This window comes from Pistacia vera, unplaced genomic scaffold (genome assembly GCF_008641045.1).
Source record: "Pistacia vera cultivar Batoury unplaced genomic scaffold, PisVer_v2 Contig250, whole genome shotgun sequence".
In the NCBI taxonomy this organism is placed as follows: Eukaryota; Viridiplantae; Streptophyta; class Magnoliopsida; order Sapindales; family Anacardiaceae; genus Pistacia; species Pistacia vera.
The window spans coordinates 1,577,030-1,599,900 of NW_022196058.1; the positions used below are offsets into that span (position 1 = coordinate 1,577,030).

Here is a 22,871-nt window from a genome sequence, read left to right on the forward strand (position 1 = left end):
TGACTCACACTATGTTGTGTATTTTTCTTAAGTTGAGTGTTTCCATCATAAGGAGTTGAGATGGGTTTACTGTTCAAATACCTAAATTTTCTTAAGAAATTTCCAACATAGTGTTGTTGTGATAACTGAAGACCATCATTTATCTTAATGATTTTAGTCCCGGGAATAACATTTGCTTCTCCCATATCCTTCATATCAAAATTTGAGGCAAGAAACTCTTTAGTCTTAATTATCACATCCATAATAGCACTAAATATTAACATGTCATCAACATAGAGAAATATTATCACATAAGTGTTGTCTTCAAATGATTTAGAATATACACATTATCTAAACCATTAATTATATACCCATTTGATACTAACACTTGGTCAAACTTCTCATGCCGTTGTTTTGGTGCTTGTTTAAGTCCATAAAGAGACTTTACCAGTTTGCACACTTTATGCTCATTACTAGGATAACATAACACTCTAGTTATTTCATATAAATTTCTTCGTCCAGGTTTCCATTAAGAGAAGCTGTCTTTACATCCATTTGATGTATATGTAATTTGTAAATTGCAGCTAAAGCAATTAACACTCTAATTGATGATATTCTTGTTACAGGAGCATGAGTGTCAATATAATCTATATCTTTCTTTTGTGTATGTAATGACTCCTTTATACTAGGATACTCATAGAAATACATAAAGTAAAAATACGTTTATATTAGCAAAAGTAAATGGGCCAAAAATTTTCTTTTATTACATATAAACATTCTTTATATCAAGTAAGGTATCATTTACAAAAGGTTATAAAAAACAGTGGACAGTATAGCTATTGCTCCTCGCTTGCCGATGCCAATCCGACCGCGTCCTCACCTAGATCCTGCAACCACAAAGAAAACAACGGGGTGAGCACAAAAATAATGATTAGTAAGTAAATCCTCTACTCATTTGTCCCCATAACTCTCTTTCTTAGTTCTTTCCTTACACACTTCTCGTCTCATTTATTTTCTCTTTCTATTTCTCTTTCACATAACTCTCTTTTATTAATTTTCTATTGTAAGTCACGGCCTCATCTTAACGGAGGCACGGCCGAGTGGAGTTTACAAAGCATCAACCCACTCTTCGTGACTCTACTCATTCTCTCTTTATTCTTTCTCATGTTTTTCTCATTCATTCTCACTTGAATGTCACGGCCTCATCTTACTAGAGGCACGGCCGGGTGGAGTTCATAAAGTACCAACCCATTCTTCGTGACTTCCGGGTGGAGTTCACAAAGCACCAACCCATTCTTCACAACTCCCGGGTGGAGTTCACAAAGCACCAACCCATTCTTAGATTTTTCTCATTCTCTTTACTTTTAGAGTAGCTCATTCACAAAGTTCTCTACTCTTTCTCAAACTACTTCTCAATGCACAATTAATGCATAAGGATGGTTCATGCTTAAAATTTCTTACTTAATGCACTTATGAAACGCACAAATGCAATATTGCATCAAGATAGTCATTCTGCACAGGTCACACTCCAGAAGGCATAACTTGAGTTATACACATCGGATTACTACGATTTTGGTCTCGTTTTAAAGCTTAGAGATAGGGATACAACTTTTATGTTTTGATCTCAATCCAGTTCAATTGGTAAGATGCCCAAAAATCACTCAGAAAGTCACAACTGTGACAGGGCAGTTTTCACTTAGGCATTTCATCAAACAACAATTGTACCTAAACATACCCTAATTTAATTATCATTCAACTTGTTTCCTGAACCATCCAAAATGAGAGAAAAACTCTTTTGTATCATCACCATAACCCCATGGCACAAACACTCCCACAATATTTCTCCAATTCTTCCAATTTCATCTCAAACTACATTCTCATCACTTAACAACACTTCTCATAATTGAAGTGTATTCAACAACCACAAAACAAATATTCATCTCAACTCAATTCTCAATAATAACATACTTATACATACATTAATCTCTACTCAATTTCTACTCAAAGGATTTCTCAAATCTCAACTTGGGTTAGATTTACTTACCTTGTAATGGAGAGATTTCACTAACACTTTTCCTTTCCTTTGATAGCTTGTCTCTTCTCTACAACTTTAAACAATAAAACCATAAGACTTCAATATACATATATAAGCAAAACTTCACATCTAAAGCAAGAATCTTTACCTTAGGATGCCTTAAATAAACTTTCTATCCCAAACTACTCAAAAAGCCCTCTAAAATTCTTGAAATATTGAAAGACAAGTTGAGAGGAATTAAGGAATGGGGATGGGCGGTGGAGAAGAGAAAATGAAGGGTTTTCTAAACCCAAACCCTTATTAGCTCATAATTAACACATGCCTTCCCATTTTACCCTTGCTCTTTCTTAGAAATTTTATCTATGTCCCTTAGTTAATTACAATAATACCCTCATTTTTATTGCATTCTCCATGAAATTCTATCTCTTTTCACTCCCCAAGTTTTCAACTAATTTTGAGTGAAAATACCATTTTACCCCTAATGAAAGTTTAAGGGATTTTCTTCACATTTTTCTCAAAATAACTTTAACAAAATTCAACTAAGGGGCAACCAACCAAAAATAATAACATGCAAGCTCAATTGAGAACAAATCAAGAAACGTTTAAGCAATACAATAATAATTTAACTACATACCTCAAATGGGACGTTACAATGTATAACCTTTGGCAACCAATCTTATCTTGTATTTATCAATTTATCCATTAGTCTTTAATTTCTTTTTAAATATCCATTTGCACCCTATTCATTTAGGTCCTAAAGGGAAATTAACTACTTTTATGTATGATTACTCATAATGGACTCAATTTCACTATTTACTATCTCTTTCCAAAGGAATGAGTCATGAGAAGTCATTGCTGGAAAGGAATGAGTCATGAGAAGTCATTGCTTATTCATAAGTCTGAGGATCAACGATACAAAATGCTCTCTTCTTTGGCCTCTGCAGAAGCAGAGTATTGAAATTGAATTTAATATTCCCTCACAAAATTCCACTCCCTCTCTCTCTCTCTTCAAATCCTTAAACTACACAAACACAAAACAAATACTCTCTCCTTCTCCTTCATTCTACAGAGATTGAGCTAAGCTTTAATTTTTCTTTTTTTTCTTTTTTAACTTTCTTATTTTCAATCTGTTCTTTCTTGCTTAATCCTCCTAAATAAGGAGATAAAAAGATTTATTATTGGTTCAGAAATTAGGGTTTTTGCAGTCAAAGAAAGAAAAATATTGGGCATGAGGTTCAACGGAGAAATCTCTCCTCATGAACCAGAACCAAACGAAGAACAAGAAGAGAAGGGGAGTGGAAATTTACAGCCACAAGAGTTTGTCGTTGGCTACGCTTTGACTTCAAAGAAGAAAAAAAGTTTCTTGCAACCAAAATTTGAAGTCTTGGCTCGGTATTTACATATAGCCGTTTTACTCATTTTATCATTTTCTGAATGTTATATCTATTGTTATTTATGAATTTTGAGTTTTACCATTTTTTTTTTTGTTCGTCAATTCTTTTTTTATGCTTTAGAATTGCTTAAAATTTGGCTATTATTTTTGAATTTTAGTTTCTCTGGGTTGTGTTGTGGGGTGATTTTGGTCTGAATTACTGTTGATTTTTATTTTATCTGGTTTTGTTTTGCGTGTTTTTGTTTTTTATTTTTGTGTAGTGCTTGTTATTAAAGTTGGTGGGATTTTGTAATTTATTGTTTCGTAAATTTGGGCATATCGAAGATTTGATTTTGTTTTCTAGTCATAGTTGTCTTTGGTACTCTTATGGCAAAATCACCTTTTCTTCTTGTTGTGAAGACTATTCCACTTTTAATGTAGTTATGCTTAACTTATGCTTCACTTCTGGGTATCAGGAATCTTGAGTCTTTTTCTGAATTTTTATATGGGAATATTCCACCATATATACCTTTTGGATTAGTCTCTAGTGAAGAACTTAAAGTCAAATGTTATAGTGCTTTGTTCTGTAGTTGAAAATCATATTTTACCAAATACTGTAGTGCTTCTTTATTAGGTTTAATTTTTAGCTTATGCGTGACCTAACTTTAAACGAAATGAGTTTTTACTCCAATATGAGATTACCAAGCTGACCGGTAGCTCTCTTCCCGTATGCTTTTGCATCAAATGAATTTTCTGTTTTTCCTCGCAATTTCTTGTTGTGGATGTTCTGCATCTGAATAAACAGTGAAACATTTCTTTTGATGATGATAAGACCCTGAACAGTTATGATGATGAGACCCTGAACAGTTGGTGCAGCTCGACGTGTACTTGATGCATCTATTGATTTTATTTTTTATATTTTGTTTTATAATATTTAAGTCATGCTGGTCTTTCTTCTTTCACGAGGTTTCTACGTGGCAAAAGATTACCTAAAGTCATTCAGATTTTATTGATTTAGATCAATCAAAAGTGGTTAGTAATTTGTAGGTTATTAGCACTACAATTGGTGGAAACATTTTTTTTTTCTTTTTTTTTTGCTTTTAGTTGTTATATTTGGACATCCCTTGCGGTTGAACAAAATCAGAATAATTGTTGAGATGTCTATGCCGGTTGTTTATTTCAGTTTGATAAAAAATAGTTTTGATCCCTTGATAGCTTACGTTTCCAAAATCTTGCTATTTATTTTGAAATTCTATAATACTCAATTGAAATACATATTTGCTTGGTGCAGAAATAAGGGGATTCTATTCGTTGCCATTGACACAAACAGACCTCTGTTACATCAAGGTCCTTTTGATGTTGTCTTGCATAAGGTTAGTGTTGGTTTCTTACTTTAGAAACTGATACAGAAATTCGTATGCAACTAAAGTTTTTGGTGAAATAATTAGTAATCGTCCCATTCTGATTTTGAATTGGTATGCAGCCTTAGGTTTGCATCTCAAGGGTTATTTTCTTTGTTTGTGGCTGAAATATGTATTATTTTAAGACCTAGGAAACAAATAAACTGTATTAGAAGCAGAAAGCATGCAAAGAACAATTAGAACAAGAAATATGTACTTACGATTTAAGTTAATGTCTGATGAGCCTTATGTTCCTTGCAGATGTCTGGAAAGGAGTGGTGCGAAGTTATTGAGGTTTGTTCATCTAAACTTCATGATTTTATCATGTTAGGAATAGAAACTGTGGACCTGCTCTTTTATTTTTGAGGCCCTTCTATGTATGGTATAATATGAAGTTATGTGATCTCTTCATGTTTGACTATGAAGCATGAATTATGGTGTTTGGTTAACAACAAAATCTCCTGAACCATAAAACTTATTTTTATCTGACACAATTTGCAGAGACTTGCTCTCCTCATCATGAATGATGATCAGATAGTTGAAATCAGTCCCTCAAGAATTCAAACAAGTGAGGATTTTTCTTTGAAATTAATCTAGATGATTTGTTTAGGTGTGGTGGGCTTGGTTGTGAATAAACTGTTCAGTTTTGAAATTTTTCTCTAGGGTTTTTATTGACTTAGTTGGGCATAGATGGCTCATTTGGATAACTTTGATGTTTTTATTTGAGATCGACTATATTGGAGCTCAAAATATGCTGTGTCATGTTCCAGAATAACTTTGTGAAAAGAAAGTCAACAAATTTTATATTCAATTATATGCCAAGTCTGCTGTGTGCACTAATATATCAAATTGATGCATCCAATTTTTACACTAAAACGTGCTGTCAACTTCTTTTTGTTATATATAATATAAGACGGTAAAAATATAATTAAAAAAAATTACTATATTATGTTAATCATACAATTAAGTGATGCATAACCAACAACCTTTATCTTTTAACATTTTATATTTTAACACTTATTTTGTATTTTAACTATTATGACAATTCACTTTTGTAGGTTAGTTTTGATGCCAAACCTAGATGCTTTGGTCTTTTACCATTTTAGATATCTATGACTTATTTCTAAGTTTCTTTTTTAGCATTATAAATAGGTAGTAATGCAAGTATAAATGAATTAGTTGATCTTGATCATCTTTCTCACTCCTCTCTCCTTCCTCTTCCCCTCACTTCTGTTTTTATCTTTATCTAATTAGTTGGTCTACTATAAAGGATGCTTCAATGTTCCTTTTTATTTAGTGTCACATTGTTTCATAACATGTTGCATTAACTAGAAACTTGTAAAACATATGACACAATTTGTGCCTCTTGTCTTGTATGTAAAACATAACTTGGTACTTTAATCAATGTCTTCTCTATTTCTGAATCCTAGTTTTCATTTCCTTCAAGTAACTGACATCTTAGAAAAAGACAAGAAGGTTCTTAAATTTAATGGTGGTCTCTTTTATCACATTCCCTGATTTACTTGCAGTACAAAGAAGCCACGGCTTATGTGCTGTTATTCCTTCTGTCGTTTCTTATGTTTATAAATTATGCTTATGTTTTGGATATCTGTTTCTTTCTTACCCAAAAGCAGTCTCTTGGGTCAGTGTTGATCTTTGTGACTTATTTATCAAATATTTAACTTGTCATAAAAAAATCTAATGTATGGTTTTATCTCTACTAAGAAAACTCCCTGTATCCCTTGTAAGATTATGCTTGCTATTTACATAATCATGTTGGGGTTTAAAGAACTTGTGTGTATGATGGAAGGCATGTCAGAATAACCCCCTGTTTCAGCTGTACACAGTTGATAGACACACTGTCCTTTTAGTATTTAGGTGGACGAGCTTCATCCTGCATGATATTTAATTCTTATTTAATATATATACTGTAGGTTATATGTATTTCTTTATCACATAAGCTTACTGTTTCCACAAAATATTTAACTAAATGGTGGTTTGAGAAACTTGTCTCCTGTTTGCAGCATTCTCATCAATAAAAACTTATCACCTTTTCTGCCTGCTTCTGCAATGAAAGTTTTTCATTCTAGGTTGAGGAAGAAATATATTTGATAATAGTATTCTTCATTGGAGTATTATTGGGGCTTTGAGGATAATAAAATACTATGGATTAAATTGAGGTTCTTTTATCACTCTTTTTTAGGAACTTTCTTCTGGAGAAAAGAGAGTTTTTTGTTGACTCTTTCAAGAATTGAATCTAAATAAATGCGCATTTTAGTTCTATTTCCATCTTGTTAAAAGTAAATTGTCTCCTGGTGTGAAATGTTCTTGGTCTGCCAAATTCTTGTTTGCACCTCTCCAGTTTGTAATTTCGGTAGTTATAGAAAATCTGTGAATTATGTGTTTCTGTTAAAAGTTATGTTTTTAGCTATACATCATTTGTGGTTTATTGTTATGAAAAGGCTAGAATCCAGCCAACTTCCTGCAATTATAAGTTTTAGTGGAGTATGTATACCCACACACATACAAAGATAGACATTTTTTTGTCTTTGATTTTGTATGATGGGGCTCATTTATACCCTTCTTTTTTGTTGAAGGATTACAGGCAGAAACATCCAGAAGTTACTGTCCTTGATCCTCCAGATGCAATAAAACACCTACACAATCGGCAATCAATGCTCCAGGATGTGGCAAATCTTAACTTGTCTGACTGCCATGGTAGATTAAGCACCATTTTGTTGAACTGTGGCAATCATATTCTAAAATACCTATTTCCTTTTTTTCTGGAAACCGTGGGGATAATAGTTCATTGATATTTGCATTGACCATATGTTTTGTAGGCAAGGTCTGCATTCCAAAACAAATGGTTATAAAAAACGATCCATTATCAATTCCTGATGAAGTTTTTGAAGCTGGTCTAAAGTTGCCAATAGGTAGGTTTTTCTCTGTCTGACTTTGGGTTTCGATTTGGTGTTTAATTATAGCTTTTACTTAATATGTGGAAGTTCTGCATCTGTTCAGTACTAGCAGCTTTGTACATGAAAGTTGTAGAGGATTCAGTTTTGAACTGATGGGGGTAAGGCCAAGAGAACCTCATCAGATTCTCAAGTTTTATGCCGTTGTTCGGTTTTTTTGTTGTTGAAGAGCCTTAACCATAGAATCTTCAAACTGGGAAAATTTATAAAAAATCAGCTCGAGAAATCTTATTTCTTGATGCCTAACTTTGATTGGGGATAAATGATTTGTTATTCTTATTATTTTTCTAATTGTTTCTTTGGTCTGACCTGAGTATTATTTGCTTACTTCCCTGGTTTGGTTATTGTTCCAGTTGCTAAGCCTCTAGTAGTGGATGGAAGTGCCAAGTCGCATGAATTATTTCTTGCTTATGATCGATTCTCCCTTGCAGAACTTGAGCCTCCCTTGGTTCTTCAAGAGTTTGTTAACCATGGTACAGTGCTGCATCTGATGCATGAACCTCATAATTTCCATGTAGCATCACTTGAGTTTGAAATTTAAATTCTTCTACTTGTTTGATTGTAGGAGGTGTTCTTTTTAAAATTTATATTGTTGGGGAAGCTATAAAGGTTGTAAGGCGGTTTTCTCTTCCTAATGTCAGTAAATGTGAGCTAGCAAAAGTTGTTGGTCTGATACCTTTTCCAAGGGTTTCATCTGCTGCTGCTTCTGCAGATGATGCAGATTTGGACCCTAGTATTGCTGGTGAGACTTTTGACCCTAATATTTGTGTGTAAGGAATATGTAGTTATCTCTTTTACTAATTTTTTTAGGTTCACAAGTTATAATGGTGTGTTTAGGTTATAAAATACAGGCAAAAGCACATATATATTTACGTTTTTTTTTTCAGGTTTAAGCTCAATTTTGTTGGTCCTGACTAAACATAAGTTGGATATGAGGGATGCAAATTTTTTTTTTTCCCAGCCATAGCTTTTCACTCTGCTTAATGTGGCATTCTCGTTGCAGAACTTCCTCCTCGACCCTTGCTGGAAAGGCTTGCAAAGGAACTCCGACGGCGGCTGGTAAATTATAGCTTCTCAGCTGTAATATGTTGAGCTATGTGGCTTTAGCTGTGTAATATGTCTGGTTATATGCTACTCATATTTACATGGTGCCGCATTTTTTAGGGCCTGCGGTTGTTCAACATCGATATGATCCGTGAGCATGGGACCAGAGACATATTTTATGTCATTGACATCAACTACTTTCCTGGCAAGTAGAATTTGTTTACATATGTAGTATTTTGTCGTTTCATTTGAATATTTTAACTATATATACTATACAGTACCTCTCCCCACAACTCAGAAATGCCCTCAAACATATGAAGGAAGGATGTTTAAATCCATATATGCTTTTATGTTTAACAGTCCAATTCACCATAGAAGCTGCTGAAGATGGCGGTTAATTAGCAAGTTTCTTTCTTTTTTTTTTTTTTGGGATTCCCGCAGGGTACGGGAAGATGCCAGACTATGAGAACATTTTTACAGATTTTCTTCTGAGCCTAGTGCAGAGCAAGTATAACAAGAGACCTAATACTTAATTATACACATCTTCTTTTTCTTTCAGTGCAGGTTTAGGTCTCCTTGGGAAACCAATAACACTACTACCAAAATGTAGTTTTAAGTTTTATAGTAACTGGTGTGAAATGCTTTAGCTCAAGCACAACCATGTAAGTACATATAAGGTTCTCAATGCAATTTCAATCACTTTTTTATAACGTATTAATTCAGCAGTTATCAGGCAATTATAAGTGTACATTTTGGTTAGAAGCAAAACTCTTCATCAGAGTATCTGATATAAGACAAATATTGACAGAACATCTGATCAAGTTCTAATTATGAAACCATCTGTTTTTCTTTATAAAATACTCGGATAATATTTCTACAAAGCTTTATGCTCTGTTTCATTCTTATAAAAAAATTACAACAATATAAATTTGTCCACTAGATATTCATTATGTTTTAGACAGCAATTTTATTATAATGTCTCACAAAATGGCCGGTATGCCCCAAAATCAAGGAATATTTTTGTGCTTTCAAAGTGTCTACATCTGATTTTATTTGATAAAAATGGTAAGCACATTCGATAGAATCTGAAAAGAAATTGTCATCTCAAGCAAAAGTGTCTTCTACGTCTTCAAGAAACTCTACACCTTGTTGACAAAAAAATTGATAAATAAAAGAATATGAACCTTGTTGACGAAGAAATATAAAATATTTTTGATATTCTTCATATCAAGAGAGCAACTGATGTACTCTCGTTTTTCTCATACTATCCATTTCTATAAAGTAACAAGCTTTTTGGGAGAAAACTTAAACCTATTTTAAATTTTGAACCATAATTTTTCAAGCAGTGAATTTATGTCCTAAACTTTAATAGAACTCAAGATAGAAAAAGTATTGAAATATGAAAAAATATTTTATTTTCCCTTATTTTTAATGCGTTTCTCATATAACATATATCCGACGTAGGTTTGGATAGGCACGGGAAGGATGGCTTAAAATAATTTTATGAAAATTAGATGGCATGTGATTTTAAAGAATTTATAAATAATAATTTTTAAAACTTGTTAGGACTAAAGAATAAATAATAATTTATAAAGAATTTATGTCCTTTGCCCACATTAGTGTGTACTCTGGACATCAACGAAGATATTATTTGTTTGATTTATTGTTCTCTAAATGCGTTCACGGTGAAACTTGTTAGGACTAAAGAATAATTAGGCTGCATTTGTTTCACTATCCTATTTTAAAAATTTAAAAATGTATTTGTTTCAATGTTTTTAAAATCTAATCCTATTTTATTACTCAAAATATTAATAATTATTTTTCTCATAAAAATAACTCAATTTAACTCAACTTTATTTTTTTTAAAATACTATTTTTGAAAACATCATAATAGTGGAGAAAGTCTAGATTTAATTTTTCTTACATATTAAAATGTACGAAAGGACATGTTTACTTAAGCATTCTTATTTTACACTTCAATCAATAACTATCAAATCTATAGAACAATAATAAAAAACTGTTTTTCAAAAAAAAAAAAAAACCTTATTTAAATGGTCTCGTTCAGAAAAACGAAAAGTCTTTCATATATTTGACACAACCATATAGTCTTGAAGTGCCACATAAGAGTAAATGAGCCAAATGATTGGATGGTTATAGACTTATAGTAAATATTTGACGTAGGAAATTTATTTCCACTGTTAGAGGAAAACTATTAGTTTTGTTTGCCATAAGAGCTGATAAATGAGCGAATAATACTACACCCACAGCTTTTTTTTCACAACTCTGACGTGACAACTAATAATTAATCAGCTCATAAAAAGTCTCATCTGATAAATTATGACTAACCATTTACCAGCTGTCATGTCAGAGTTGTGAAAGAAAGTTTGTAAAAAAAAAATTGTGGATGTAATAGTACTCTAAATATACAGTCATCACTATATGAAAATTAGGGGTGGACGGGTTCAAGTACCTGCCCAAAACCAAAGGAACTGAAAGCAAAGCTGAAACTGCCAATTCCGATTCCTAAAAACTTGGAACCGGAACCTATGTTACAAGTTCTAATTCCAAGTACCCTAAAAATATTGATTATTCCCTTATTTTAAAAAAAAATAACAAATAAACCCTTATAAAATTATATTACACCCCTAAGGCCCTAACAATTAAGTACAAAATATTAAAAAATATATTTATTTATATTTACTAATGTTTGATTATAAGTATTTAATTGTTTATTTTCACCGATAAGAACATTTAAATGTTATTATTTAATATAAAGGTATTAATGTATATTAATTTTTTAATCAAGTATTAAGTGAAACTTAATCATTAATAAGAATATTCTAAAAAGCTGATATTTTAATGAAAATTAATAAGATTTTGATAACAAGATATAAAAACCAAAAGTTTCTTTTATATTTACATGATATATGAAATATCAAAAAAAACCCCTTCATATCAAAGTATAAAAAAACCCCAATTCTTTAATATTCTATCAATTTAATCCTAGTTTTGGTTCCTTTGTTTTTTAACCAGAATCGGAACAGCACAGTATCAGTTCCAATTTTTTGGAATCGAAACCTACCCTATTATAGCTGATTTCGAGTAAGAACCGAAACCAACACCTAGGTATCCGTCAGTTCCGATTCTACTCTAAAATTTTGCCCACCCCTAATGAAAATGTCAGAAAAAAAATCCTTAACCATCTCCAACTCATTGCACCAATTTGGTACAGATTTTGGTGCAAAACACTATTCCATCTCCAACCCACAACACCAAATATTACACCAATATTCTTTTTTTTTTCTTTTATTGTAATAATCAACAATTAATCTATTTCATTCGTTATTTTTGTATATATTAATTAAATATTGGGAATGATATTTTTATTAAATAATAATTATTTTAAAAATTATACTAATTTAATAAAATTAAGCATTTATTTAATTAAATAAACATTACATTTAATATGGAAAAACATGATAGAAAAACTTTTATTCAAGGATTTGAATTCTATAACCGATCTAAGTCTACGTGAGTTTTTTCAAAATGAGCAATCAAGAATTATGCAAAAAAGAGCTCAACAACAAGGTCAAGAATCTCAAAATAACTCTAATTCTTTTCAATATTTTGATGATCTTACTAGATTCGAAATTAATCTATCGGAATACTAAATTGTTATTTAGTTTATGTTATATTTTCTTTTAATTTTAGTATTTTTAAATTAATGTTAATTTTTATTCTGATTTATTGTAGTTTAATATTTGTATTAAATAACGTTCTATTTTTAATTTTTCATCATTTTTTAAATTATATAATTATTATGAATTTATTATTATAAATAATAATCAAATTAAATTAAATACAAATACTCAAATTTGGTGTAATTTTTGGTGTAAAATTTAATACTCAAATTAACTTAACAAAATTAAAAACAAAAAAACAAAATTAAAAAAAATATATATGTTTTTTATTTGCGCTACAGTCTCTGTTTTAAAAACCGGACCGGACCGGCCGGTCGGACCGGTTGGACCGTGAACCGGTAGCTTCTCCGGTCCGGTTTAGGTCTCAGGGGGGTTTTTGAAATATTTTAAAATTATGAGGGTTACTTTATAATTTTATAGGGGTATTTTGAAGATATATCAAAAGTTTAGAGATTAATTGGTAATTTTATTGGGATATTTTTGGAATAAATAAAAATTTTAGGGACCAATTTAAACTTTTTTAGGGGAATTTTTGTAATATATTAAGATTTAAGGGGTTAATATGTAATTTTTTAAAAATAAAATATTGCTGACGTCACCGGTCCAACCGACCGGTCCAACCGGTTGGACCGATTGAACCGTGACCCGGACAGCAAAACGGTTTACCCTCCGGTCCGGGTTTTAAAACAATGGCTACAGTACCACGCCATTTTGGCGTGGTGCTACAGTGCAACGCTTGGCGTGGGTTGGTCCAATTTGGTGTTTTTTACGCCATTTGGGTGTGGGTTGGAGATGCCCTTAGAATGATGCTGGCCGCTAGAGCCTACAGCAAACAAAATGATTGAATTGCAACAAATTTGAGCCACCAATTGTCATAAATGATGCTATTAAGTAGCTCTAACCCAGTAAGTATGCGTAGGCCGTTATATATGAGTAAGAAAATTGAATTTACTACTGCCATCTCATTTCTCTCATAGCCTTATACATTCATACAAATAACATACTCCTTTTTGCTTGGCAGTTTGGCCTATTCACATAAATTACAACACTACATAATTAAAAAAAAGGAAAAAATGCATTTTCTCTACACATGGAACTATGACTATATGCTACGTACATTAATATTTACAATATATATGGCTGCCTTGCCTTCAATCACCAAAAAGGGCACCACCTGCAACAAACAAAAGATATTAGATTCCAGAAAGTGTTTATTGAGTGAGGTCTTATCTTACACGAGTTAACTTAATAGGTCTCTGCAAAACTAGAATAATAAAGAGCAAAATTGCAAAATCATACCCAACATAGTTTTGGCACAAGTTTTCATGTGACATAGCTTGGCAAATCAGCTTCTGAACTTGCAGTTTAACACTTAGACCATGCTCAACTTCATGGTTATCTCCAGAAATTAAGGTGCTGGGGTCTACTAGATGTTGCATAGAACTGGTATGCAATGGTGAGCACGAAGAAAAATCACGTCCCGTAAGTTTATGACTCATCCTAGCCATCACAACCACCGCTCGCTCATTTAAAACCTCGTTAGCATCACCAAGTTGATTCACAGCCTACATATGGATAATAATGTAAGTACAAATTGTGGAATGATACCTTTGTTAAAAAAAAGAAAAATGTTAAGGGTATAACATAAAACCTGGAGCAGTTCCCTTTCACGTACACCCCGTTGAGGGTGAGCAAGCTCTCTATTAGGAGCAGATTCTTCAGTATTTACCACAGCAGGGGCATGAGTATTTCCAAACACAGACATTTGTGGTACTTCATTGAAATTGAAGAGACGCCAATTAATGAGAGGATCGTGAACAAAGGCCTGAAAACAAGTGAAACTAAGAGTCAGCTTCTTCAATTTCTTATCTGAGATTATGCGATTAGTAGCATTGACGAAAATTGATCTCTTTCTTATATAATATAGAAATATTGACAACAAAATATAGACTAGTATCTCTCAATAATAATAATAATAATAATAATATCTACCTTGTACACCAATCACCGAAATTTTCAGAAAATAAATAAACATGATTTCTAGTTTTTCTTCCTAGCTAACACACAAGAATAACATACTAAATATATCATGTTCCCAATTTCATCATGCACTAAACTTACAAATGTGTTTCAATTTTATTTATGGATTTAAGTGTAGAAATTACTATATGAAAGTGCAAGGTAAATTTTATTTGAAATTTTTTGACCTAATATGGGACAAATTTCTCAATCGTTCATTTATTTCAGTTCAATATTTGGGGTAGTTGAGTTGGCAATATCAAAAGTTATGTGGTGTTCCATTGTTAGTTAAAATAAATAATCAGTTTGGAGTTTGTATCCTGCTATAAGTCAAAAAATTCAATTTACAATATTGCAACCATGAAGTAGAAATATAAATGAAGTAACCAATACCTCCATCATAGCCATAACACTATCCTTATTTGATCGTAGAACCTGCATTACATTTTCACATGTTGAACGAAAATTGCCCTCAATACCACTAACCTCCATGGCTTTCACAAGCATTCTAGTCAAGCGAAATGGAACCTACAAAATATAAACAATAAAGTAATCATACCTAATTTATACGACAACCATTCAATGTAAGAAAGCAAATCGAATGCCAGATCTATTATTTGGAATATACCTTTTCAGGGAACTTTTCCCGGTTCATTGAAGCTTCAAAGCAATCCCCAAAATCAATGTGCAAAATCTTCCCACTAGAAAACATCAAACATACATGAGAGACCTCAAAGTTTTAGTTATAGTTACTACTACTCTCTTTCAATCAAAACATACCTAGAACGGTGTAGCATAAGATTACTTGGGTGTCGATCTCCTAAACCAAGAAGATATCCAACCTGAAACAAATCAACTATAATTTGTATAAAATTTTCACATTAAAAAAATAAATAAATGAAGATCCGCTGGCATCCAGAAACAAGTCAACCCTAACCAACATCAAGATGGATAAGCAAGGAATATGAGGCCAGTAGAACCTATCAATTTAAAGGTTTCACATCTCTGTAGGCAATAAGATATCTTGGATTCCTTTTCATTTTTCACCCCCTAGCACACTTCCACACAAATTTTTTGACGATATTTTAAAAACTAAATGAAGTGACAATTATACTTTTTGCTGAGTGCTACAACACTTAAAAAAAAATTGATCTTACTCTAGAAGTATCCTAAAAAGTTTAAGACCAATCAGCTTGTTTCCCAGATCGTTCAGATGGCGTGTGAATGTGTGTGAATGTATACATACACACAAAGCAGATGGGACTGCAATCACCAAATGCTCCAGGGGTAGGGCCCAAACAAACTCCAAAGAGACACCGTTCATAACCATAAACCATTATGAACACCGATTGGCCAAAAATGCATAAACTTAGTCAGATTACAACAAAATTTGGGTGATTTAATGGAGCACCTTCTAACTTTAATTCCCTCATTATTCAGTTTTTAAGCCTTTTTGGACATTGAAGATACCATTGAAGTTGCCAACAGCTTAAAAGCTAACTTGTGCAAAATTTCAATGTCATGCTAATTGTATGGGTTTCATACAATTCAAGGGAGAGGTGGCCTGAGTAACAGAATACATAAATTTCAAAACAGACAATCACAAGAAAAAGGAGCAGAAATGAGGAGCAAACACATACCATGCTCATGACTGCTAAACTTCTATTATAATTTGTTCTCCTCTCTAACCATACCTCCGAAGTGCGACTTTTTAACCAAAGAACCTATAAAAAACAGATTAATGCCTTGAAATCCAGTGAAAGATGATTAAGGAACACAAAGAACAATACATATCACAGTTCCGGAAGAACACATACCCTAGCAAGGTCATTTCCTTCTGTATTGTGTAGAGCATATTCAAATACTTCCACTTTAGCAATGAGAGGCAAATGGTCATAATCTGGAGCAAAACTTAGCATATATTTGTGCTCTTGGTTTAAGGTGATCTGTAACCATGAAGATAACATTAAAGGGATACAGTTGCCATTGAAACTCCATCCACCCACTGAATCACAACCGGGCATGAAATAGAAATTTTTTTGACTTCAATTGGCCAAAATAAAATATATAATGAATTTCATCTAACCTTTCTGGCATCCCTATACTCTCGAATAAGGTGGTGCAGAGTGTCACAATTTGGGACCCATCCAATTAACCCACTATTTGGAGATAAAGGAATGACGTCATATCGTTGAATAGATAAATCCTTCTCTGCAGTTTTTCTAGAATTTTCCAACAATGTATTCACCAAACCAAAAAGCTGAAAAAATTTGAATGTCAAATTTATTAGTTCTTGTAATGATGAAGTAACTGAAATGCATAGCACTTAATAGAATTTCAATTTAGACACCAGAAACAATAACCGCCTCAGAATCCAGATTCCTGGACCAAGCGGCAGTACCAACCAGCACATTGTTCAAGTAAAAAATGGGCAGAGTAGTTGAAAAGAGAGAATACCTGCATGACACGCTCATCTTGGCGTAAATCTTCATGTCCCTTCAGCAAGAAGGCATAATCTTCACCATCACTCCCATGAATTGTCAATTTACGTGGTCGCTGTTTAGATGTTATGACAACGAGCTGGGTTGCAAATGATGCAATTGTTACCACTGGTGAATCTGAAAATGAAAAATGGATGTGAATTATTGAGGGGCACACAAGATTTAGAAACAAAGAAAAATTGTGAATATAAATTCAATTTTGCCTGCACGATATGTCCCAGGAACGGCAAGCTCCAATTTACGGCATTCCAGTAATTCAGGAGAAACAGACTGTTTTCACATACATAGTGGATAGTTAGTGATACAACACTGACTTGAGTAAAAAATAAACATAAGGCATTCTTACCTGCAGGTCCAGGGTAGTAAGACTTTGAAGCTGTTTGTCTATCCTTCTGAAAACATGATAATAAAGATCCCATGCCTGGTCAAGAAAACAATTGAATTCCTAATCAGCCAGGTTTTTAGTAATACACTGGTGAAAATTGAAAGCTAAACTACCTAAGTGCTAAGTTTGTCTAGTTCACAATCAGATAAACCACCAAAGAGACAAGTTGTTGATTTATTTCTTGATTCCTATGTACCCAAGAACAGATTTAGAGTTTAGGAAGCAGAAGCATCAGTAAGTGAGGAAATTTCTACATAGCTGGTTGATTACAGAATAATCTAGCTAAAGAGTTTAATATCTCTAGGCTCTTTCCCTACCTGTCACATGGTTTTCTTGGAAAAGTATGAGCTTTAGGAGGCAATAAAGCTAACGTTTTGTGGAGCTATGGCAATATTTTGGATCTTGTAGCTAGAAAGAAACAAGAATTGGTTGTGGAGAAGAGGTTTCTTCTTTGTGGGCTGAAGCAGCTTTTGGCCGTTTTACGGACGTCTATTTGCTTGGAATTTAAAGAAGTCCCACTTTCTTCATTCATCAAAATGAGGAAGCTTTAATTGCAAAACAGTGAAGCGTTTCCATTTCTAATTTAAGACCCTTGGTTGTTTATATATTGAGTTGGCAATACTCATATTTTTGTATAAAATTTGGAGTCCTTTCAGGGTTTTCGAACAGGTTGTACTTTTTTTAGGGGTTAGTATGTCATTTTTGTATTTTCTATCTGAATCAAATACACATACACCTTTTGTTTCCTATGCAGAAAAAAAAAGTGCGGGAATTTAGGCAAGCACAGAATAGCAAATAGACTAAATTATTGTACAAACTTAAAATCAAGGCAAGATATGAAGTTGAGAACCATAGCATTGACAAGTAAAATTTCTACCGCTTACAAAAAAAAGGCACATGCAAGGACTATTAATAATTGAGTCAAGTGTTTTCCAAAGTTTCTGGTCAATCATTCACCCCTCGAGTATCATGAAACTTACAGAAAACTTCTCAAAATATATTCTACAGAATCTTAAAACTAGAAACTCAGGTAAAATAAATTAAAAAAACCTTGAGGGGTATGACCTTAATAATAGTTTACAACAAGCACTGGTTAAATGGCAACCAAGAGATTCCAGTTGAGGTTTTGAACAGTACCAAGATGAAGATGGTCAACACTATTTTGGCATCCAAAAATGGAAATATCAGCATAAAACATCATTACACAAACACCAAAAAGGTGAGTGTAGAGACCAAAATGCAATTTCTTTCTGTCCTGGTGTTCATTTCGTATTTCTACATCAAAGAACACTTGCACACAAACAACATAGGTGACCACTGCTAATCCCCTAAAAAAAACCTATAACTTAATATCCATTTCATACCTGAGTAAGCTCAGCATCTTTTCCAGTTTTCTTATACTTCATGCAACATTCATAGGCCTCCAACAGTTCATGACGGTATGCCTGCATTAACAAGAAGATATAATGATTAGACAAAGGAAATAAATTTACAGTATCTTAAGATCCCTAAATACTGCAAAAGAGAAAAAATTCCCAAATTAAGGAAATAATTCCTAGCAACAGTTTGGCGTCTGATTATACATCGTCAGCTCCAAAAACCAGCACTCAAAAGTATATGAATCTGTTAGGATCCCACATTTTAAGGGAAAAGAATGGGCATGTAGGCTATAAAGAGCTTGGGCACCCTCCCTTGGAAAGCCGGTTTTCCAAGAAGAGTTCTACGCAAGTCCATGAAAGACCCATGGCCCAGCCCAATTATTGAGTTATTGGAGTGGGTTCCTATCAGAATCCTAGATTAAAATTCCAGATTATGATTTAATAATATATGTTTCACATGTTTAGGGAGTTGGATAGGCCTCAATGACTCAACATGCATTGTCATAATGGACAAAATTGTAACAACTGGCACAGAAAATTTTATATAACCTCTATGAACGATCTCTCTTTTATAGTGGTATTTTCCCTGACAGCCCCTTCCTCAAGCATTTCATGTAATGGCTCCAACACTTTCAGCATCCCCTCCACATTATGTTCACCAAAATATAAACGGCTAGCTTCTTCCAGTGCTTCATGCCACATTTCATGCCAAAGTATTGCAACTCTGATTAGTTCCTTCGATACAAGTTGTGCCTGCATGGAAAAACAACTTATAAGATAAAAGTAATAAAGAAGAGACAAATAAATATAAGTTAATTATATGACCTGATCCACAAGCACACCACTATGCTGCCTAACTTTGTCGACCACTTCTTGTGCTGCAGCTCTACGTAAAGTGCTTATTGATTTACATGCCACTAAAAGAGGGTACATAAGAGCCTGAGAGAGTAATTGAATTTTCAGCAATGTTAGATGCCAAGTTATCAAGGGAAATAAAATTTCAAGCAACATTAAAGTTGATAACCAACTACATATAAGATTAACACAAAACAATATTACAACCATGCAAATTAAACTTTAAGCCTAAGAAAACTTTAAGACCTTCAAAGGACTCTCCCCTCTACAAAGAATAATATCACGCTAAAGGGACGAATCACCTTTTTCCTCGAGAAACCCAAACTACTAAAGCAATTTTGTACCATTTGAACCATAGATCTCAACAAATAAGGACGAGAACCCAGCCAAGAGGACTCTCCACTCAACAGAAACATATTCAAATAATAGATCATCAATTCACCTTCCAAGGAAACCATTCCCACGGCTCTCCATGGAATTGAATTTAGATAGATTTTTCTTATCACAAATCGGACACTAACCAATCTAATCCACATATCATTAACTAAACTTACAACACGTTAGACTCTAACCAATCTCAACCTACCATTAACTAACGTTCTCAAAGAAGTAAGATCTACAATGTACAACTTCACAGACTTTATGTACCATGCAACCTGCAAGGTCTTAAAAATTATCTTCATATTTTATCCTGATTTCCCAGACATGTCGGACAGCTCCTCTAAATTATGCACTGATTACCAAAAAAAATCCTTCCATTAATCTAGATTCCATAGTGATTCTTAACTACATTCTTCTGATCTTATGTGCAGATGTATGTATGCACTCATGTATTTATACAGTAAAATATTAGCGACACAATTGAATATAGCACTGTCCTTTGACACTACCCTCTCATGGATTAAATCAGAGCGACAGGAAGACACGACGTAGATACCAAAACCGGTGTATGTAGCACAATAAAAGATAATTATCCTAAACAACCAACTACTTTAAAAAGAGAAAGATATTGTCACTTCATAAAATTTGTACTCCACCTCAGGAGCGCATAGATTCTACTATACACAAAAAAAGGCAGCAAGAATCAGAGGATTACCCACCAAAAGTATCAATTCTATAAGTATATAATAAGTGCTTTCGGAATAGTTAAATACTTGCACTAGTGATGTTGGAATGAGTACATTAAATTAGAAAGAGAAAGAGAAAGAAGCCCTCAGTTTAACAATCCCAAGAAGATTTCAATATCATCATGCATCCCTTCATCACTACCAAGAACATCCTAAAGTGATGATTTCTGAATCACAGACCGTCAGAAACAAACCTGAGGATGACTTTGCCCTATTCGCACCAAAAGTGATTGTATCAGTTCTCTCACAGCATGGTTGTTTGAATGTATCCTGGCAATTATTTGAGGTAAAACAACCAGCCATGTGTTGATATTAACATGTGCAAATCCTTTCTGTAGAGCTATTTGAACATCAGCAGTAGCTCCATGGTTGAACCACAATGTGAGAAGACGGAGTATATCCTAAAGCAAATAGTAAGAAATAATTGTAAGTATTCTAGAGCCTTTGACATAGCGAAAAAGAAAGGGTTGTATCCAAAAGTGCATGTGAAGATGAAATGATTCTTAATATATAGGCATTGGCAATAAAACTTCCACAACTACTATTAATTAAAGGTGCAAACAAGCCAAGCTAAACACTTGGTCTATCAAGCTACGCTTAAAAATAAAATAAATAATAAACAAAAGCAAAAACCTTGAGATTAAAAATGTAGACTTGAACCCTGTTAGTAAAGGTTCGCGCACAAAAGGAGCTAGGGCAACAGATCCAATAATTCAATTGTATTAAATATGCAAAAATGTATTTGGGTCTACCCCTAGGCGATAATCCAATAAGTTCAAGTTTCTGGATCCAGTGATAGAAAGAACTGAGAAAAAACTTGGGGGAAGGAAAAAAGCCTTTCTATCTAAAGGAGGAAGAATTACTTTGATGGACTCGGTTTTGAGAGCAATCCCCATCTACTTTATGTCCTTGTTTAAGATCACTGAAGGGTAGCTACAAGGATTCATAAGATCATGAGAGATTTTTTATGAGACGGTTTTGGGAGCGATAATGATTCTCATCTAACAGCATGGAGCAATATGGCAAGATCAAAGGATAGAGGAGAGCTTGGAATTGGGAACTTGGAGCAAAGAAATAAGCTCTTAAGCAAAATGGCTTTAGAGATATCCTTTAGAAAAGCAAATCCTTGTCATTAAAGGTAAGTATGGCAACCAAACAAAAATGGATGGGATTCAAAAGTGATTTCCTAGGGTTCTCTTACAGGCTCTTGGAAAGCAATATCTAAGGAGTACTCTAAGTTCATTGATCACAAAAGTGGAAATGGAAAGACTATCCACTTTTGGAAGGATAAATGAGTTGAAGATAAACCATTTTATGAACTTTTCCCCAGGTTATATAGACCATGCAGAGGGAAGAATGCTTCTATTCAAGAGATGATTGCTTCTTCTTCCACTAATCTTAGCTGGGATTGGAAATTCAACTTTAATAGAAACCTTAAAGACACAGAAATTAAAAGACTTTATGAAATTAAGTGAATTATTCCCAAATTAAGGAAATAATTCCTAGCAACAGTTTGGTGTCTGATTATACATCGTCAGCTCCAAAAACCAGCACTCAAAAGTATATGAATCTGTTAGGATCCCACATTTTAAGGGAAAAGAATGGGCATGTAGGCTATAAAGAGCTTGGGCACCCTCCCTTGGAAAGCCGGTTTTCCAAGAAGAGTTCTACACAAGTCCATGAAAGACCCATGGCCCAGCCCAATTATTGAGTTATTGGAGTGGGTTCCTATCAGAATCCTAGATTAAAATTCCAGATTATGATTTAATAATATATGTTTCACATGTTTAGGGAGTTGGATAGGCCTCAATGACTCAACATGCATTGTCATAATGGACAAAATTGTAACAACTGGCACAGAAAATTTTATATAACCTCTATGAACGATCTCTCTTTTATAGTGGTATTTTCCCTGACAGCCCCTTCCTCAAGCATTTCATGTAATGGCTCCAACACTTTCAGCATCCCCTCCACATTATGTTCACCAAAATATAAACGGCTAGCTTCTTCCAGTGCTTCATGCCACATTTCATGCCAAAGTATTGCAACTCTGATTAGTTCCTTCGATACAAGTTGTGCCTGCATGGAAAAACAACTTA

General features: G+C 33.4%; 2 protein-coding genes across 11 annotated transcripts in view; one reads left to right on the forward strand and one right to left on the reverse strand.

Moving 5' to 3' along the window:
* Window positions 1–2,946: 2,946 nt before the first annotated feature.
* On the forward strand, window positions 2,947–9,643 carry LOC116132374 (inositol-tetrakisphosphate 1-kinase 3-like). 10 transcript variants are annotated; one of them, XM_031418020.1, is made up of 10 exons: window positions 2,947–3,406; window positions 4,678–4,759; window positions 5,048–5,080; window positions 7,384–7,504; window positions 7,627–7,719; window positions 8,115–8,234; window positions 8,327–8,503; window positions 8,765–8,820; window positions 8,926–9,010; window positions 9,166–9,643. In XM_031418020.1, the coding sequence occupies exons 1-10, from the start codon at window positions 3,243–3,245 to the stop codon at window positions 9,201–9,203; spliced, it is 969 nt and encodes a 322-aa protein (XP_031273880.1). In that variant the 5' UTR covers window positions 2,947–3,242; the 3' UTR covers window positions 9,204–9,643. The 10 variants fall into 10 exon arrangements, with proteins under 10 accessions (XP_031273880.1, XP_031273878.1, XP_031273881.1 ...); XM_031418018.1 differs by having other exon boundaries at window positions 9,247–9,641; XM_031418021.1 differs by having other exon boundaries at window positions 9,365–9,640.
* Window positions 9,644–13,416: 3,773 nt separating this feature from the next.
* Window positions 13,417–22,871, reverse strand: part of LOC116132315 (serine/threonine-protein kinase TOR) — a 47,057-nt gene continuing 37,602 nt past the window's right edge. The window contains exons 45-58 of the mRNA XM_031417970.1: window positions 22,648–22,851; window positions 18,776–18,856; window positions 17,373–17,447; window positions 17,230–17,296; window positions 16,983–17,143; window positions 16,612–16,785; window positions 16,343–16,471; window positions 16,166–16,249; window positions 15,306–15,367; window positions 15,154–15,226; window positions 14,919–15,053; window positions 14,158–14,331; window positions 13,806–14,071; window positions 13,417–13,680 (exon numbers count right to left, since the gene is read on the reverse strand). Of these exons, the coding sequence (XP_031273830.1) occupies window positions 13,662–13,680; window positions 13,806–14,071; window positions 14,158–14,331; window positions 14,919–15,053; window positions 15,154–15,226; window positions 15,306–15,367; window positions 16,166–16,249; window positions 16,343–16,471; window positions 16,612–16,785; window positions 16,983–17,143; window positions 17,230–17,296; window positions 17,373–17,447; window positions 18,776–18,856; window positions 22,648–22,851 (1,704 nt within the window). The 3' untranslated portion in view covers window positions 13,417–13,661. The remainder of the gene's footprint in view (window positions 13,681–13,805; window positions 14,072–14,157; window positions 14,332–14,918; window positions 15,054–15,153; window positions 15,227–15,305; window positions 15,368–16,165; window positions 16,250–16,342; window positions 16,472–16,611; window positions 16,786–16,982; window positions 17,144–17,229; window positions 17,297–17,372; window positions 17,448–18,775; window positions 18,857–22,647; window positions 22,852–22,871) is intronic.